Raw genomic sequence first — 18,970 nt, 5'->3', positions numbered from 1 at the left:
AATATTACTAAAGTTTACCATAAGGCAGCATAGAAAGTATTTACTTGCTTTCAGGTTTTATTCAAATGTTAGTCTTTTCATTTGTTTCCCCACTTTTTTCCTGTTTCAAAATCAAACACCAGTTTGTGAGAAGATTATCTTCTTTTTTTAATAAAGTTTTACATTGGCTAATTTGTCAATTGTATGTTAAAAATGTTCGTATTTTAATATTCAAAAATGTTTTGGCCCAAAACATATGTGCACTATATGTCAGTAAAAATACTATGTAAATATTGATGTCCTTGACTGCTGAGTAAACACTGACAAAGCACTGATTGTATCTCTTGTACTTTATCAACGCAGTATCTAAAAACTTTGCACCGTAGTGGTTAAAATCTCATTCTAATAAGAGTTAAAAGTGCATTTGGTTATTAGGTTTATAGGATTATTGAATTATGGTTAAGGGTTGGTAGAATTTTTTTTTTAAACATTATCTGCCAATTAAATCTGCCACCCTTCTCCAAATCTGTGCCCCTACCTGGCCCCCCCAACAAAAATTTTCTAGACACGCCACTGCCTACATCCTGCACAACACCAGCTCGATCTGTTGTCCCAGGGCAGTTTCATGTCGGTTACACTTTGACATACGTTTCAAAAAAAAAAAAAAAAGTATTTTCCTGTCGTTGTCCCGTGCATCGATTTAGTTTCTAATATTTACACTCCACGGATGAAGATGGTCAGCTGTGCAATGTCCATCATGTCTGTACTTTCATCCACAGCAAGAGAGTATGCAATGAAGTTTTTGCTTCTTTCACACAACTGTGTTCTTAAATCAGGCTCACATTTGCCAAAATCTGCGTTTTGTCTGGACACAAGACGTCGCACACCTTCATCATGCAGCTCTTCAGAGTGGTACTGGGCTGATTTGGCTATCTAACAAGGGACTGCAGTTAGACTCGTGTCTCAACATTTAAATGAGGTAGTCCGCTGGATTTGTCTTCGTTTTAGTAGCTTGTAGTCTCATATAAGTGAGCAGAGAGTCGTTGCTGACAAGTTTCTGAAACGGGCTGCACCGTGTCCGGTGTCTTAGGTTCAGTGGGTGGGGCAGCTCCGGTTGTTTCTGTCTGTATGCGCTCTCCTAAAAAAGTCACTTTTTCTCTATGCTTTAATCTAAAGTCTCTTGTTGTGTTTCCGGTATGTAATGATGTAGCAGTTTAAACGGTTGTTTGCATGTTACAGGAAAACACCATCAGCCATGTCCGCCGTCAGCAGCTCAAACACAGCCTTTGTCTTGGAGCTGTTCGGCACTCTGAACCAGACAGATCCTGCTGGAAACATCCTTGTTTCCCCTCTGAGCAAGGATGGACCATGGCCAGGGCTACCTGGGAGCTAAAGGAGACACTGCAGCTCAGATTACTCAGGTCAGCTCACTGCACAGGCACCACGCCATCAGTTGATCTCCTAGCATGATGCCTGTGCAACTTCAAGACCTCGTTGCATTTTAAAAGCAGTCAGTCTGACCTGTTTTCACAAAACGTCTTGTCAGATGTGGCCGTCTGCGTTTTTCCATATAGAAAAAAAAACATTTGTTTTTTTGTCTCTATAAAAAACACACATTGCTGCTGTCTATAGATAAACTGCATAATCTCTCACCCTCAGTAAGTTTATGAATAAATAAAATTCACCTTTTGGTATTTAATTAAACGTGTTTCATTTGCCAGAGGTCAATGGGTCAGTGTTTTTTGTTTATTTATGTTTTTATTTATTTAATTGGCTACAACTGTGGCATGAATGCAGATCTCCATAAGTTGTGGTTCACCATCTAGCTAGCTGACAGGGGATTTCTAAAAATCTTTAAAAACAGGAAGTGGTTTAGTAGCTGAATAAGTTCATCACAAAAGTATTTAGGTGAAAAGTCACATAGACATGTAGATTGCTTAGTAAACAGAAAAAGCACATTTCATGAAGCTGGTCAAATTATATAAAAACAAAAATCCCTTGACACTAGTGTTGTGTTTACAAGGTTCTATAATAAGGGAGGAAAATTAGTACATGCTGTTACCCTGTCAGACCAGGGGTGTCGCTAATGAGGCTGGGTAAGAGAAAGAGGAGAAGAAGAAAGTAGAGAGCGAGAACAAGATGGAGCTCCGCTGTAAAGCCTAAAATAAAGTGTTGAACCCAGACGTCCCCTCCGCTGCCTGATTACACACCCAACAACTAGCAATACTGGAAAGGAGCAAGCATAAGTCTCACAGTGTGTTGCAGCTAAAGGTCAAGCTGCTGAATTTCACAGAGGGAGAAAAGAAACAGCTAGCTGTTTTGTTTTGTTTTGATGACATTGTGAAACATGCTGCTAATCAAAATGAGGTAGACGAACTGTGTTATTTAAAGACTGCATTACATTACAATGCTCTGCAGTTTAGTGCAGGATAAACAGGTTAGACATGTCTGACTAGTGCACAATGGCTGTGGTGCAGAGTATAACAGAGATGAATGTATAGCACTTTACTAGTCCCTAAGGACCCCAAAGCGCTTTACACATCCAGTCATCCACCCATTGGTGATGGCAAGCTACATTGTAGCCACAGCCATCCTGGGGCGCACTGACAGAGGCGAGGCTGCCGGACACTGGCGCCACCAGTAGGCGGCAGTAAAGTGTCTTGCCCAAGGACACAACAACTGAGACTGTCCAAGCCGGGGCTCGAACCGGCAACCTTCCGATTATAAGGCAAACTCCCAACTCTTGAGCCATGATCGCCTGAATTTGAAGCTCAGCTGATGATGCTTGAATTTAGTAACTGAAGAAGAAGAAGAATCGGAGCTTACTTGTCGGAGGTCATTTGTGGGGGGGGACAGCGTAACAAGCAAACAAATAATCGGAAAACAGACATTTGAGATGGGAAACTGTTCTTGAAGTACTGAGAGACAGAGCTGTGCAGGAAGTGTGAAGTTTATCGTGGTGGAAGAAAAACAGCAAAAGTAAGAGGGAATTAATGACGATGTTTATCAAATGTGAAGCGCAGTTTGGATCTTATTTTGCTGCTGGTTCAGTGAATTTTGGTCAGAGTGACAAAACCTGCAGCTTCAGAATCTGTGAGCCATCGGCTTTCAGCCCTGACGGCGTGTCCGTGTACGTGTTGTTGGGTGAGAAAGCCGACATCTCAGTTTCTGATGCGTCGGGTCTGTGCTTGGTGTTTACGTCTTTGTGTGGAATCCGTTTATTTGCTCTCATTTGCTGTTTCAGCTGTTTGGTGGTTGTTGAAATGAAAGATTTAACCTGAGATTCTGGCATTTCTGGCAAAATATATTTATATTTAAAAATCGATTCATATTTAATGAATTAATATCCATTATTCAAGCTAAAATTGATTTTAATCGATAAATCGATAATTGAAACCCAGCCCTCTCCTCAACATGTCTTGAAGTTCTCCAGAGGTAATGAACTTATCACTCCCTCCAGTTAATACACGACACCACGGTTCTTCATTCACAGATGGATTTATTCTTCTGTCACACTTCTCCTCAGAAACACCATAAAATCCACCGTCAAACTGTTATTACATAAAAGTACAGAATGACCAACATAAATATTACAAATAAACATTTAAACCCAAGTTAACAAATACGCGATAAACAAACACAGTTAACGTACCTCGCTGGCTGCACGTAACCGTGAGGGAATGAGTCCGCTTCAGGAACAAAACTTAACAAAAATAATTCCCAATTTCTTCTTCTTTGCAGCTTTCTTTTACTTTAAACTGCTTATTTATTCCTTCTTCTGCCTTAGTTAACTTATTAACTTAGCTTCTTGCACATGCTTTTTACTTCCCTTTACGTCACTTAAAAAAGCCTGTGTGCAACACAGAATGAACCTTAGTTCCTACCCCAAAAGGAACAATAAATAAATAAAATAAATAACATAAATGAACACAATAAATTAAACAAACTGACATAATTTACATTTATGGCAGTTAAAGAACTAATCATTTGATTCAGGTGTGCTGACCCCGGGTGACATCTAAAACCTGCAGGAGACCTGCCCTTGAAGCCCGGAGGTCCCCACCTCTGGTCTAGTATAAAGACAACATAAACAGTGTACTGCCAGTGAAGAGGGTGGAATCCATCAGGACAACTTCTGCTAACATCTTGTTGAATTGTGTAAATTCACAAAGAGCAGTAAACCTCAGAGCAGTAGTAGCTCAGATCAGCTGATCACAGCCTGTATGTTAAGAAAATCTAAAACTCACAATAGAAATTGTTATGAGTTGTGATTCTTTTCCCCACATTGAGCCACTGTGACCGATTTTAGGGTTCCCTCATCTTTCTGCATCCCACTTTGTCTCTGAGTAGGGAATGGGACAAAGTCACACTCTACAATGTAGGCAGCATAAAAACAAAGGTATTTTTTTCCCATATTTTATTTTATTCATCTTCTACTTAACTGATTCAAGCTGAGGACATTTCTTAGAATTAAGATAAAGTTTGTTCCCTTCTTCTAATATTATTTTATTTGTACACTCAATAAACACTTCCATCAAAGCCTCAATAGGCAAGTTGTAGTAACAGTTTTTAAAGGATATTTCCTTTAAAAAAATGTAGTTAGTTTTCCATTACTAATGTCATTTCAGTTAATTTAAGATTTTATTTCAAAAGTCTCGTTTCTATTTTTATTTTGGTTAACTAAGATGTTTTGGTGCTAAACCCTGATATATTGCCAGTGCCAAGCAAATGCTTTACACTTGCAGCTTTTCTGTAAGAACCACTGCAAAACATGCAGTGGTTCTGAACCTTAACTCTATGGATGTGCAAATAACATATATCAAACTGGCTTTAGTAGCAAAAGAAGTAGATCTTCCACATGTTCATCCCATGTTAGTGTATTGTTAGTGTGTTGAAAACAAACCATTATTTAAGATTGTAACCAGAATAAGGACCCATCCACACTATAGACTATATGCATTAATACATACAGAAATACATGAAGTCTGGGTATACAAGTCTGGACTAAGTCTTCTTTCAGAAAGACCGCAGGAGTTGGGTTAACTGTCTTTAACTAAGTTCCACAGAAGAATTGTTTACATCAGAGATCTTTCCGGGCTCAATCCAAATTTGGTGCAGCCATACTTGAACTTATTGTTATGGAATATACAGTAGGTGTGACTTATGAGCATGATTTTCTGAAAACAGAAACAGGCAATATCATAATTAGTAGAGTCACAATCACATCTACTCATCACCGCAATATCTCAGTGTCCACAAGGGGTCACTGTAGACCAGTGTTTCCCAACCACTGTGCCGGCGCATAGTGCCGTGAGAGATGATCAAGTGTTACGTTGAAGATTATCTGGTTCCTGCGACCGGCGTGAGTAACTTGCAGAACAATTACGTTGTCTTCCACTAGCAGGCAGTACAACTACCTGCTCTAATTAAATTAGTTGCCAACTGCCTAAGAAAACGAAGAAGAAATGACATAATGGTCATGCTGTTAGACGATACAGCGTGTGCAATAGCAACAGAAAAGAAAAAGTAGTCAATCTGACCTGGGCCCTGGAGAAATTTCTCACCTGGATGAAGGCCCTAGCATGAGTAGTGGTCAGAAAAAAACAACAAAAAAGTTATACTGGGGACAAACTGAGCTAATTCTTCTATACCTGGTGCGCGGGGAAAAATTGTCAGTATCCTTTTTTTGTCATTTTTGTTTGGTGGTATGCCGTGTGATTATTATTATTATTATTTTTTCATAGACAAAGCGCTGTACACAAAGATTAAAATAAACAGAAAGTTAAGTAACAAAATAGACAATATACACAATATAAAAGATTAATAGTAAATGAAAATTTAAAAAGTGTTGATCAACAGAAGGCTTGTTTAAAAAGAAAAGTTTTTAACTGCTTTTTAAAGGATTCCACAGAGTCAACCAAACGTAGTTGTGGTGGTAAACTGTTCCACAGCCTTGGTGCCACAGACTGAAAGCATCTGTCCCCTTTGGTCTTCAGTCGTGTACGGGTAACAACCAACAAACTCTGAGTCTGTGAGCAGAGACAAGCAGCAGCAGTATATTTTATGAGAAGCTTGGATAAATGATCTGGGTCCTGGCCGTTTAGTGCATTTAGTGTTAAAACAAGAATTTTAAAGTGTATTCTAAAATCAATTGGGAGCCAATGTAAGGAATATAAAATAGGAGTAATGTGAGCACGCTTGCTAGAAGATGTTAGTAGCCTGGCCGCTGCATTTTGTATAGTTTGGAGGTGAGAAAGAGATGATTTGTCCAAGCTGGTAAACAGGGAATTACAATAATCTAAACGTGATGACACAAATGCATGAACAATTTTTTCCATGTTGGTAGAATTATTTGGTACTAAGTACTGAGGCATAACCTTAACATGTACAAAACCATCATACCCTTATCATACAGTAAACCTTCCAAAGGGAATATAACTTACAGGACAAGGTCTTTTGGGGGTTTTTTTTTTGGGGGGGGGGTTCTTACTTTTCTTTTTTTCTGAAAAATTAAAGTTGTCCAGTTTCTACCTTTGGACCATAAATTGTTACATTAGGGTCGCTCAGGCTCAGTGTCACATCCTTTCAGTCTTTGTCTTCAATGCCACACAGGCCCTCTCATTCAGCTCAGGTGAAGGCGTCCATGCAGACTGCCAGAAACTGAACGCTGACATCAACTCACCATCTGCATCCTACATCCTGAAACTAGCCAACCGTCTTTATGGAGAAAACACTGCCCACTTCCTCCCAGTGAGTGTCCACATCAATGATTCTCTTCATAAAGTTCTTCATTACAAAGACTGGATTAATAAACAGATGTCTGCTCTCTGCAGGACTTCCTTTTTTTTTTTTTTTTTTTTTTTGTGTCCCGTTTGGATCTATAGCCATCAGAATTGTTGTCTTGAGGCCAAGAAAGATGCCAAGCGGATTTATTTTACCAAGTGGATCATCATGGCCTTGCCATATTGGTCCATTTGATTGACCTTTATTATAATTATGAATTTATTTTATTTTCAGTTACAAACGGGACAGACATGACTGGGGGATAGGACAGGGAGAAAGAATGAAAGAAAGAGAGGGAGAGAAAGAAAGAAAACCAAAGGGGAGAAGAGACGGTGAGAAGGGGGGGGAAGAGAGAGAAAAAAAAAACCAAACAAACAAAAAAAAACTCCTGGGTCACCTGTATGGAGAAAAAAACAGAGGAGACAGCAAACAACAAAGAGCAACATAATAAGAAAAAAAAAAGCACCATCACAATAAACTAGCTAGCCGTAGATATTATTTAGTTACTAAATAATAAACGATATTGTGCAGCACGCAAGATAGACAGCGCACATTGTGCTTTGAGGCAGCAGCCAAGAAAGCTGTAGTCCGCGTCTGTGAATACCCGTGTGTACACCTGTGTGCATACCTGTGTGGATCAGCATGCTTGCATTCCAAAGGTTTCTCCATGTAATGATCTGCTAGGGAGTGTGGGGGAGCCACAGCCCCGTCCTCCAGGGTATGAAGCAGGTATGGAGGAGATCAAAACTCCAGACATCCAGAGGCCCCCAGAACACAAGAGACCAAGGAAGACCAACAGAGGGGCAGCCGCGCCACTGTCCCAGTAAGAGCTGAGGAGAGTCCCAGATGAGGGCTCACTCAGCAGCCGCGGAGCAGAAGCCAGGGGGAGTTGCAGTGACGCGCCCGTGAACTCCGCCGGCAGCCAGCTGTGCCTGAGTGACCGAGCCCCAGGCCGAGAGGCCGGGGGCACCCCACCTCCGAAGTGGCCCGAGCGAGCCCCAATAAGTGGCCGCCAAGGAGTGAGCCGGTGTGTACCCGGACGCCCCCAGATACAAAGAACCACCAACGCACCAACACCTGAGGGAGTCCGCCACCGGCAGGGGAAGTGGTGGTGGGTGGAGATAGGCCTCCAAACCTTGGAGGGCCCGAGATGTCCCCAGAGAGGTGGCGTCTGATACCCAACCTGACATATAGACACAGACATACAGGCACACACAGACACAAACATCCATTCCCACCCTCATGCTCTCATGTGCACTTCACACTCAACCGACGTGGAGACAGACATAAAGAGACGCTGTACACATGATCACACTCCCCAAGCGTACTCTACAAACCGGGTCTAGGTACTCTTGCCCCTGGAGGGGGGAACCGCACCCAGACCCAGGTGGTGTTACCCTTTTCCCTGCGGTGGGGAGAGGCAGACCGCCCCGACTCCGCAGCAGCAGGGAGGCCCCACACCCCAGACCGCAGCCGGACGGCCAACTCCTCCTACTAGCCCCCCAGCAGGCCGCAGAGAACGGGGGTGAGAAAAGACTCCAAACCTCCCTCCACCCGCTCATTGTAGTGTTGATGCATGTGTGTTCTAAGGTGCAATTAAAACCCAGGAGGGCATGGAGCTACCTGCCAGAGAGCAGCAGGTAAGCGCATAGTCCCTCCTGCTAGCCCTCAATGTCTACGTGTATTTAAAATTGAGAGGTGGGCAACGATGCCAGGGGTGGAGTGTACACCCTGATGGTAATTTGGAGTCCGTGTATCGTGCCCACCCCCAAGATCCTATATGTATGTGTAATGAGAGTGTGAGTAATGTGAATGTCTAAGTTGTGGGATAAAATTGAGGCAGAGGCAGCCAGAAGGGGACAGAGGGGAGGGGGGGGGGGGTAGCCTCCTCTGCACCCTGGTGACATACCCCTACTCCAAGGCCCTGCATGTGTGGGTGGTTGTGGTGGAGCGGGAAGAGGGAGGCAGCTGGAGATGGGGAGGAAAGGAAGGGAGGGGCAGGTGACCCCTCCCTGGGGTCAGCTCCCCCACTGACCCCAGTAGGCACTCCCATACTCCGCGACCCGCCAGGGAAAGGGGGCCCAGGCCCATCCAGACCGGGGCCCAGCGCAGCAGCGCCCCCCGGCCCCACAGAGCCCGGGACAGTCCACCCAACCCCACCACAGAGAAAACTGCACCCACCCCACCATCCACTCGTCTTCCAGACTACATGAGACAATAGACGCGCAGGCTGAGATCTTCCTCCACCTCTCCTGTTTCTCCCCCTCCTGCAGAGAGTTCCTGAGGGGAGGAAAGCTCCTGCAAGGTTTGACAATCTCCCCCACCGGTTAAAGAGCCCCACAGGCGGCTCGACACACCGGCGGCACCCTGCGCCAGGGATGGGCCCCCATGCACCCACCCGCCCACAACCCCGGCAACACAAACCAGGACCCAAGGCCCCGAGGCCCGGCCAGGGCCCCGGCCCAGAGACGGAGCGCCCCCAGACCCCCACGCCCATCCCGGACCCACCCAGGGGCAGACAGGCTACCAGGTCAGTAACCCACGTCCATCAGCACAGACCCTCCCCTAGCCCCGCTGCACGCAGCAGGGCTGCAGGACTTCCTTGAAGCCACACAGAAGTACTACCAGGCAGACCTGAAGACTGTGGACTTCATCGGAGCTCCAGAGGCTTGCAGAGCAGAGATCAACAGCTGGGTCGAGCAGCAGACAGAAAGTGAGACTGTGCATCTTCCACAGCCTGAACAGCAGGGAATCATTTTAGCATCCTCTGTGGATTATAATGAAATATTGTTGTGTTTCTGTATTTCCTGTCAGATAAGATAAAAGACCTTCTGAAGCCAGGAACAGTCAACGCAGATACTAGACTGGCTCTGGTCAATGCTGTCTACTTCAAGGGCAACTGGAAAAACCCGTTTAAAGGGGCAAACACCAAAGAGATGCCCTTTAAAATCAAACAGGTAGAAATTTAACTGAAGGTTACAAGATCTGGACACAAAGTCTGAATACAGGAAACTGTGTCAAATGTTTAAGGTAAACACCATCAGAAGCTTTATGATAACATGATCTGGTCGCCTGGATTTCCTGTGTGTCAGAATGAGACCGTACCAGTCCAGATGATGCACCAGAGGAAGAAGCTTCCCTACAACTACATTGCTGACCATGATTTGCAGATCCTGGAGCTGCCCTATGTGGGTGAGGAGCTCAGCATGTTCATTCTGCTGCCTAAGGAGTCCTCAGACGGCTCAGACCCTCTGCTGAAGGTACACAGCCTAGAAACAACTTCCTGTAAAGAAAAGACACAAAAACTCTTCTGCTTCACTTCAGTTTACTTTATTGAATTTGATCACTTAAGAATTTAACAGACCGCTCCTGATTTCATGTATAAAATGAATTTAAATATGAGCGAAAGAAATATGACAAAATGTATTAACTGTGTTCCAGCTGGAGAAGGAGCTAACACAGGAGAGGCTGAATGAATGGACCGACAGGAAAAACATGGAAGTTCATTCAGAAGTTCTTGTTCACCTGCCAAAGCTCAAGCTGGAGGAAGACTATGAGCTGAATGATCCTCTGGCTAAACTGGGTATGAAGGACGTGTCCTGTGCAGGAAGCACTGACGTGTCTGGCATGAACGGTGAAGGGGCGCTCTTCCTGTCTACGATGGCCCACAAGGCCTTTGTGGAGGTGAACGAGGAGGGCACAGAGGCCGCTGCAGCACTGGGCATGCAACAGCTAGGTAAGAAAAGTCCTTCTTCCCCAGATGACACATACATATGTCAGAAATAATGATTCACATTATAGAGAACACTCTGATTCATCAACTTACAGTCTGGGATTTTATTTCCCATCAGAGTTGAGCATTCTCAGTTCAGATTTTCCCATGAGATTTAGTAATGATGTTCTCTGGAAAATGAGCCATAACCAGTAAGACTGGACCGCCCTTGTTCCTTCCACCAACCTTATTTATACAGAGAGAAGGACTACAGTCAGTCTCCTGTCTCACCACAGTTCTGTGCTCTTGTAAATCAGGTAGTCCTCTGGATTTTTCCTTGTTTTATGTGTGAGTGTATTTTTACTTTTCTTTGTCTTGTCATTTTGCTTTGACTTTTTTCGCACACAGCGAGTCAAGTATGGTTGAGTCATAGACACCAGCTAATGTGATAACAGCTCAGGCTGTTAAAAAATGCAAAGCTGACTGGTGTACAGATAACTCTGATAGGAATCCTTTGATTTTCTTTATTCTCCAGCAGTGCTGGTGTTACTTCCGGTAAGGTTTTTTCTCATTGCTTTAAGTCTCTTGTTATGTTTTCAGTATGTAATGCTGTAGCAGTTTAAACGGTTGTTTGCAGGAAAACAACATCAGCCATGTCCGCCGTCAGCAGCTCAAACACAGCCTTTGCCTTGGAGCTGTTCCGCACTCTGAACCAGGCAAACCCTGCTGGAAACATCTTTGTCTCTCCTCTGAGCATCAGCTCAGCCCTGGCCATGGTCTACCTGGGAGCTAAAGGAGACACTGCAGCTCAGATGGCTCAGGTCAGCTCACTGTCACTTGTTAGTTGCACCGCGCTGTCAGTTGATCAGCCAGCATGATTGCAACTTCAAGCCCTCGTTGTATTTTAAAAGCAGTTACGGAAGCGTTGAGCTGCCACCCAGGCAAAAGAAAAATCGAACTATATCACGTTATAACGTCAAAAATTCATTGTTCTAACAATATACCATCATGTAAATAACATATGAAGCTAGAATGTTATATAAATGGCATGAAAGTCCATAAAACGCACAAGCAGTATAGTTACTGAGAGCATGATGTTCAGTGAGACTGACAGTATGTTAAAGGTTATTACGGGGCGATCGTGGCTCAAGAGTTGGGAGTTCGCCTTGTAATCGGAAGGTTGCCGGTTCGAGCCCCGGCTTGGACAGTCTTGGTTGTTGTGTCCTTGGGCAAGACACTTCACCCGTTGCCTACTGGTGGTGGTCAGAGGGCCCGGTGGCGCCAGTGTCTGTCAGTGCGCCCCAGGGTGGCTGTGGCTACAATGTAGCTTGCCATCACCAGTGTGTGAATGTGTGCGTGAATGGGTGGATGACTGGATATGTAAAGCGCTTTGGGGTCCTTAGGGACTAGTAAAGCGCTATATAAATACAGACCATTTACCATTATTAAACCTGATGCTGAAAGAATAAAGTTGTCCAGTTTCTACCTTTGGACCATAAATTGTTACATTAGGGTCGCTCAGGCTCAGTCTTTGTCTTCAATGCCACACAGGCCCTCTCATTCAGCTCAGGTGAAGGCGTCCATGCAGACTTCCAGAAACTGAACGCTGACATCAACTCACCATCTGGATCCTACATCCTGAAACTAGCCAACCGTCTTTATGGAGAAAACACTGCCCACTTCCTCTCAGTGAGTGTCCACATCAATGATTCTCTTCATAAAGTTCTTCATTACAAAGACTGGATTAATAAACAGATGTCTGCTCTCTGCAGGACTTCCTTGAAGCCACACAGAAGTACTACCAGGCAGACCTGAAGACTGTGGACTTCATCGGAGCTCCAGAGGCTTGCAGAGCAGAGATCAACAGCTGGGTCGAGCAGCAGACAGAAAGTGAGAATGTGCATCTTCCACAGCCTGAACAGCAGGGAATCATTTTAGCATCCTCTGTGGATTATAATGAAATATTGTTGTTTCTGTATTTCCTTTCAGATAAGATAAAAGACCTTCTGAAGCCAGGAACAGTCAACGCAGATACCAGACTGGCTCTGGTCAATGCTGTCTACTTCAAGGGCAACTGGAAGAACCCGTTTAAAGAGGCAAACACCAAAGAGATGCCCTTTAAAATCAAACAGGTAGAAATTTAACTGAAGGTTACAAAATCTGGACTCAAAGTCTGAATACAGGAAACTGTAAAATGTTTAAGGTAAACACCATCAGAAGCTTTATGATAACATGATCTGGTCGCCTGGATTTCCTGTGTGTCAGAATGAGACCGTACCAGTCCAGATGATGCACCAGAGGAAGAAGCTTCCCTACAACTACATTGCTGACCATGATTTGCAGATCCTGGAGCTGCCCTATGTGGGTGAGGAGCTCAGCATGTTCATTCTGCTGCCTAAGGAGTCCTCAGACGGCTCAGGCCCTCTGCTGAAGGTACACAGCCTAGAAACAACTTCCTGTAAAGAAAAGACACAAAAACTCTTCTGCTTCACTTCAGTTTACTTAAATTTGATCATTTAACAGACCGCTTCTGATTTCGTGGATAAAATGAATTTAAATATGAGCAAAAGAAATATGACAAAATGTATTAACTGTGTTCCAGCTGGAGAAGGAGCTAACACAGGAGAGGCTGAATGAATGGACCGACAGGAAAAACATGGATGTTGATTCAGAAGTTGTCCTTCACCTGCCAAAGTTCAAGCTGGAGGAAGACTACGAGCTGAATGATCCTCTGGCTAAACTGGGTATGAAGAACGTGTTCTGTGCAGGAAGCGCTGACCTGTCTGGCATGAACGGTGAAGGGGGGCTCTTCCTGTCTACGATGGCCCACAAGGCCTTTGTGGAGGTGAACGAGGAGGGCACAGAGGCCGCTGCAGCCACAGGTGCTATGATCATGCTACTTTGTTATATACCGGACACACACTTCACAGCAGATCACCCCTTCCTCTTCTTCATCAGACACAACAAGACCAAGTCCATCCTGTTCTTTGGCAGATTCTCATCTCCTGAGTAGACAGAAGCAGCAGAGGAAAATGATGTTGCAATTCAAATTAAAATAAATCTTTGAAATAAAGTAAATGGAATTTTGTATTGTGACGTTTTGCTAATTACGAACTCTTTTCATTACATTGTTTTTTAAATAAAATAGATGGTACTTGTATAAAAGCACAAGTTCTAGCAGATTTAGAGAACATAGATACTGTGTCCTTCAGACTGAAGAGGAAACTCCAACTTATTATCAAGAGTCTGCATCTCTGATGGTATGATGGTGCATTAGTATCTATGGAATGGGCAGCTAACAACGAATAACCATAACGGGACAGGGCAGGAGTAAACACCGTGATGTACACTGACGGGAGACTATCAAAGTAAAACAGGAAGTACACCGAGACAGAGACTGGAGGGGGAGAGAGAACATGAGGGAGAGCACAGACATGCCAGGCAGGGGAAACATGATGGAACAAAACAGGGAGAGGAAACAAAGCACAAGAACTCACAATTAAATAAAGGAAGACATACAGAGGGCAAAGACACAAGGGGGAGTCTAATAAACTAAACAGAACAATCTAGGAACCATAGAATAAATCCTTAAAATAATAAACTTAATATAATACAAAAATGCAAGAAAACTGAGAACGCTGGTTCAAAATGACCCAGAACCATAACATAGAGTCTGAGATCAGATGCATATAATGCCAATGACAGTTGGAGAGCAGCGTGGAGCCACTGTTATTTTTATGTTCCTCAGGCTGTAGACAGCAACATACAGCACACCACTTTAACATTCTGATAGAAGCTTTATACATACAGCCTTGACATGAGAAGAATCAGCTGCAGATAAAGGAGAGACAGAACTGGTAATCAGTTTGTATATAACAATAGATCCATGTGCACTGAGAGAGGTAAAGGTGCAGCAATATCAGGAGAGGAATTTTGATACAGAGAGCAGGGCATCTCAACAAAATGGAAATTATGACTTTGATCTTATGATCAATTTCAATGGGCACTGCACTAAATAGTTGACTCCTCATGGGAGACACAAGTTTAGTAATAAACAGAGCCAGTGAGAGTGAGTGGATTTAAGAAAGTGAGTGACTCAGGTGTGTCAGTAGGTTTGGCATCTGTTTTTGAGTGTGGGGGAGAGCTAGAAATGTTTACTTTTAATGCTAAGCAAGGAATATTCATGATTTATTTCCAAAACTTCCATATGATCTGCAATTTGTAGCAGATCTACTGACTATCACATAGCAGCTGGAGCAGTCTCAAATGGAGGTCAGTCCACTACTGCCACCTGTGGCCAAGTGCCATAGTTTACTACAAGATTAATTTGTGACACATCTGCAGTAGAGGCTGAGTGGCTGCACTTACATCTGGATCATTCAAATCGACCCACACACATGTTGAAAGATACGATTCCAGCAATGTGGATTGTCAGGACCAAATCCAATCATTAAGCAAAGACAACAGGGATCATTTGTTTCTGTTTACCTGCAAACCAAAACTTGGCCACGCCCCCTCTCGTGACATCACGCTCCGAAGCCCTTTCCTCTTCCGTAGGATCGTCCTTCTTCAATCCTCCAACTTTATTTACACCCAGCAAAGAACTGCAGTTAGACTAATATCTCACCCTGTAAATCGGGTATTCTGCTGGATTTGTCTTCGTTTTATGTGTGTGGGAATAAAGTAGCTTGTAGTTCAGATAAACGAGTCGCTGTTGACAAGTTTCTGAAACGGGCTGCGCCGTGTCCGGTGTCTTAGCTTCCGTGAGTTGGGCGGTGGTTTCTGTCTGTATGCGCTCTCCTGAAAAAGTCACTTTTTCTCGTTGCTTTAATATAAAGTCTTCTGTTGTGTTTCCAGTAGGTAATGCTGTAGCAGCTTAAACGGTTGTTTGCATGTTACAGGAAAACAACATCAGCCATGTCCGCCGTCAGCAGCTCAAACACAGCCTTTGCCTTGGAGCTGTTCCGCACTCTGAGCCAGACAAACCCTGCTGGAAACATCTTTGTCTCTCCTCTGAGCATCAGCTCAGCCCTGGCCATGGTCTACCTGGGAGCTAAAGGAGACACTGCAGCTCAGATGGCTCAGGTCAGCTCACTGTCACTTGTTAGTTGCACCGCGCTGTCAGTTGATCAGCCAGCATGATTGCAACTTCAAGCCCTCGTTGTATTTTAAAAGCAGTTACGGAAGCGTTGAGCTGCCACCCAGGCAAAAGAAAAATCGAACTATATCACGTTATAACGTCAAAAATTCATTGTTCTAACAATATACCATCATGTAAATAACATATGAAGCTAGAATGTTATATAAATGGCATGAAAGTCCATAAAACGCACAAGCAGTATAGTTACTGAGAGCATGATGTTCAGTGAGACTGACAGTATGTTAAAGGTTATTACGGGGCGATCGTGGCTCAAGAGTTGGGAGTTCGCCTTGTAATCGGAAGGTTGCCGGTTCGAGCCCCGGCTTGGACAGTCTTGGTTGTTGTGTCCTTGGGCAAGACACTTCACCCTACTGGTGGTGGTCAGAGGGCCCGGTGGCGCCAGTGTCTGTCAGTGCGCCCCAGGGTGGCTGTGGCTACAATGTAGCTTGCCATCACCAGTGTGTGAATGTGTGCGTGAATGGGTGGATGACTGGATATGTAAAGCGCTTTGGGGTCCTTAGGGACTAGTAAAGCGCTATATAAATACAGGCCATTTACCATTATTAAACCTGATGCTGAAAGAATAAAGTTGTCCAGTTTCTACCTTTGGACCATAAATTGTTACATTAGGGTCGCTCAGGCTCAGTCTTTGTCTTCAATGCCACACAGGCCCTCTCATTCAGCTCAGGTGAAGGCGTCCATGCAGACTTCCAGAAACTGAACGCTGACATCAACTCACCATCTGCATCCTACATCCTGAAACTAGCCAACCGTCTTTATGGAGAAAACACTGCCCACTTCCTCCCAGTGAGTGTCCACATCAATGATTCTCTTCATAAAGTTCTTCATTACAAAGACTGGATTAATAAACAGATGTCTGCTCTCTGCAGGACTTCCTTGACGCCACACAGAAGTACTACCAGGCAGACCTGAAGACTGTGGACTTCATCGGAGCTCCAGAGGCGTGCAGAGCAGAGATCAACAGCTGGGTTGAGCAGCAGACAGAAAGTGAGAATGTGCATCTTCCACAGCCTGAACAGCAGGGAATCATTTTAGCATCCTCTGTGGATTATAATGAAATATTGTTGTTTCTGTATTTCCTTTCAGATAAGATAAAAGACCTTCTGAAGCCAGGAACAGTCGACGCAGATACCAGACTGGCTCTGGTCAATGCTGTCTACTTCAAGGGCAACTGGAAGAACCCGTTTAAAGAGGCAAACACCAAAGAGATGCCCTTTAAAATCAAACAGGTAGAAATTTAACTGAAGGTTACAAAATCTGGACTCAAAGTCTGAATACAGGAAACTGTAAAATGTTTAAGGTAAACACCATCAGAAGCTTTATGATAACATGATCTGGTCGCCTGGATTTCCTGTGTGTCAGAATGAGACCGTACCAGTCCAGATGATGCACCAGAGGAAGAAGCTTCCCTACAACTACATTGCTGACCATGATTTGCAGATCCTGGAGCTGCCCTATGTGGGTGAGGAGCTCAGCATGTTCATTCTGCTGCCTAAGGAGTCCTCAGACGGCTCAGGCCCTCTGCTGAAGGTACACAGCCTAGAAACATGCTTACTTACTTCATTAAATTTGATCATTTAACAGACCGCTTCTGATTTCGTGTATAAAATGAATTTAAATATGAGCAAAAGAAATATGACAAAATGTATTAACTGTATTCCAGCTGGAGAAGGAGCTAACACAGGAGAGGCTGAATGAATGGACCGACAGGAAAAACATGAGCACCCGTTCAGAGGTTGTCCTTCACCTGCCAAAGTTCAAGCTGGAGGAAGACTACGAGCTGAATGAACCTCTGGCTAAACTGGGTATGAAGAACGTGTTCTGTGCAGGAAGCGCTGACCTGTCTGGCATGAACGGTGAAGGGGCGCTCTTCCTGTCTACGGTGGCCCACAAGGCCTTTGTGGAGGTGAACGAGGAGGGCACAGAGGCCGCTGCAGCCACAGGTGCTATGATCAGCGCTTGTTGTTATATACCGGACACACACTTCACAGCAGATCACCCCTTCCTCTTCTTCATCAGACACAATAAGACCAAGTCCATCCTGTTCTTTGGCAGATTCTCATCTCCTCAGTAGACAGAAGCAGCAGTTATTACAGCAGCATATTTGTCAGAGAAGGCCTTTTATGTTACACCATGATGACGCTAAATTGCATACTGCAGGTATTACAGCCACAATGAAAAATGAGCAGTAACAATATCACAAAAAGCATCTAGCAGCTGCTTTTTTCACATGTTTACAGAATTGTTAAAAGACGAGGGAATGCTACACAGTGGCAAACGCTTTGTACCAACTTTTTTGAGACAGTCATGATGCTCGTTACTCAAAATTATCAGTTTTTCTCAGTTTACACATCTGATGTGTTTTCTGTGTTTTGCTGAGAATAAAATGTGGGAAAATCATTGCAGACTTTTTTTTTTTTACATTTTACATAGTATGTCAACATTTTTTGAAATTGGGGTTATACATTAAACACAGAGCATCACAGACTTTACTGATATCTGATTAACTCCACTGCTTACGCTGTTCAGTATCAACATTTCTCAAATGGTGCTCAGGCCTGCAGGGCTGTAGCACACACTACAGATATACATGACATCATTAGTCACCTGTCCAGTCCAGATTATGTAGATGAAGGAGAAGCCCTGCAAATACAATCCATGAAAATGATGGAGAGCACAGATTTAAACCATGCGGCACAAAGGCTGATGGTTCAGAGAAGGCAGGCAAGAAGATGATTGGACTGCAGTAACGACAGTAACAAGTGACAGTGACAGCCAAGACTGAATACATGTGACATGTGGGATTCAGACAGCCAAGCAGGTGACGCAGACAACATTTAATGGACAGTGAGCAAAGAAAGATGTGCAGCATTTAATCATTAACATGCACAGAAACTCCACATGTGGCTACACAAAGCAAAACCTGTATAGACTTATGAAGTTACACTTTGCAGAAAATCAGCAGGAGAGATTACACAATGGATTTTAATATAAAAGGCTCAATATGGTGGATTGAATGAACTTCCATACAATGACTCATGTGGATATATCATCCTCAGAACCGAGTACAAAAGAATCTTTCCATTGAACTTTTTTTTGTCACCCACCCAAACACATCAGATATCAATGGGAAGCCCAGGATGGCTTCTATTTAGTAGATCAGGACATAGTAAGATATCTCAAATGAGTCAAAAGACAGACTAAAAACAAATGTCCATTGCACAGGAAATAAATGAATAAGCTGGTTCTCAGGAGGATATGAAAGCAATGCTAAATGTACCTCCCTATCAGGAAACAGTGACACAGTAGTGTGCAAGGATGATGCAAACATATGA

The 18,970-nt window shown here is 43.8% G+C and overlaps 3 protein-coding genes and 1 long non-coding RNA gene across 4 annotated transcripts; 3 read left to right on the top strand and 1 right to left on the bottom strand.

The window, feature by feature from the left end:
- Nucleotides 1-1,299: 1,299 nt before the first annotated feature.
- LOC113018352 (leukocyte elastase inhibitor-like) lies at nucleotides 1,300-17,385 on the top strand. Its single transcript, XM_026161413.1, has 7 exons — nucleotides 1,300-1,400; nucleotides 6,592-6,729; nucleotides 9,358-9,475; nucleotides 9,577-9,719; nucleotides 9,855-9,954; nucleotides 10,204-10,257; nucleotides 17,353-17,385. The coding sequence occupies exons 1-6, from the start codon at nucleotides 1,341-1,343 to the stop codon at nucleotides 10,236-10,238; spliced, it is 594 nt and encodes a 197-aa protein (XP_026017198.1). The 5' UTR covers nucleotides 1,300-1,340; the 3' UTR covers nucleotides 10,239-10,257; nucleotides 17,353-17,385.
- On the bottom strand, nucleotides 3,462-3,885 carry LOC113018353 (uncharacterized). The gene is made up of 2 exons (XR_003271775.1): nucleotides 3,632-3,885; nucleotides 3,462-3,530 (listed from the first exon to the last, which is right to left on the bottom strand). It is a non-coding gene; the product is annotated as an uncharacterized LOC113018353 (long non-coding RNA).
- LOC113018350 (leukocyte elastase inhibitor-like) lies at nucleotides 11,085-13,562 on the top strand. The gene is made up of 6 exons (XM_026161412.1): nucleotides 11,085-11,295; nucleotides 12,026-12,163; nucleotides 12,247-12,364; nucleotides 12,464-12,606; nucleotides 12,740-12,907; nucleotides 13,077-13,562. Exons 1-6 carry the CDS (start codon nucleotides 11,128-11,130, stop codon nucleotides 13,485-13,487), a joined length of 1,146 nt encoding a protein of 381 aa, XP_026017197.1. The 5' UTR covers nucleotides 11,085-11,127; the 3' UTR covers nucleotides 13,488-13,562.
- Nucleotides 15,120-18,018, top strand: LOC113018349 (leukocyte elastase inhibitor-like). The gene is made up of 7 exons (XM_026161411.1): nucleotides 15,120-15,237; nucleotides 15,376-15,559; nucleotides 16,284-16,421; nucleotides 16,505-16,622; nucleotides 16,722-16,864; nucleotides 16,998-17,165; nucleotides 17,299-18,018. Exons 2-7 carry the CDS (start codon nucleotides 15,392-15,394, stop codon nucleotides 17,707-17,709), a joined length of 1,146 nt encoding a protein of 381 aa, XP_026017196.1. The 5' UTR covers nucleotides 15,120-15,237; nucleotides 15,376-15,391; the 3' UTR covers nucleotides 17,710-18,018.
- Nucleotides 18,019-18,970: the final 952 nt, after the last annotated feature.

The sequence above is a fragment of the Astatotilapia calliptera genome, unplaced genomic scaffold (genome assembly GCF_900246225.1).
Source record: "Astatotilapia calliptera unplaced genomic scaffold, fAstCal1.2 U_scaffold_67, whole genome shotgun sequence".
NCBI classification, from domain to species: Eukaryota; Metazoa; Chordata; class Actinopteri; order Cichliformes; family Cichlidae; genus Astatotilapia; species Astatotilapia calliptera.
This window is presented reverse-complemented; position numbering and strand designations above follow the sequence as displayed.

Bases quoted from the DNA above. Each gene is read 5' to 3' on its own strand.
- LOC113018352 (XM_026161413.1), top strand. From the start codon at position 1,341: ATGGACCATGGCCAGGGCTACCTGGGAGCTAAAGGAGACACTGCAGCT. The intron at 6,730-9,357 runs GTGAGTGTCCAC...GCAGGGCTGCAG, and splicing joins ACACTGCCCACTTCCTCCCA to GACTTCCTTGAAGCCACACA. The intron at 9,720-9,854 runs GTAGAAATTTAA...CCTGTGTGTCAG, and splicing joins TGCCCTTTAAAATCAAACAG to AATGAGACCGTACCAGTCCA.
- LOC113018350 (XM_026161412.1), top strand. From the start codon at position 11,128: ATGTCCGCCGTCAGCAGCTCAAACACAGCCTTTGCCTTGGAGCTGTTC. The intron at 11,296-12,025 runs GTCAGCTCACTG...AATGCCACACAG, and splicing joins CTGCAGCTCAGATGGCTCAG to GCCCTCTCATTCAGCTCAGG. The intron at 12,164-12,246 runs GTGAGTGTCCAC...TGCTCTCTGCAG, and splicing joins ACACTGCCCACTTCCTCTCA to GACTTCCTTGAAGCCACACA.
- LOC113018349 (XM_026161411.1), top strand. From the start codon at position 15,392: ATGTCCGCCGTCAGCAGCTCAAACACAGCCTTTGCCTTGGAGCTGTTC. The intron at 16,865-16,997 runs GTAGAAATTTAA...CCTGTGTGTCAG, and splicing joins TGCCCTTTAAAATCAAACAG to AATGAGACCGTACCAGTCCA. The intron at 17,166-17,298 runs GTACACAGCCTA...ACTGTATTCCAG, and splicing joins GCTCAGGCCCTCTGCTGAAG to CTGGAGAAGGAGCTAACACA.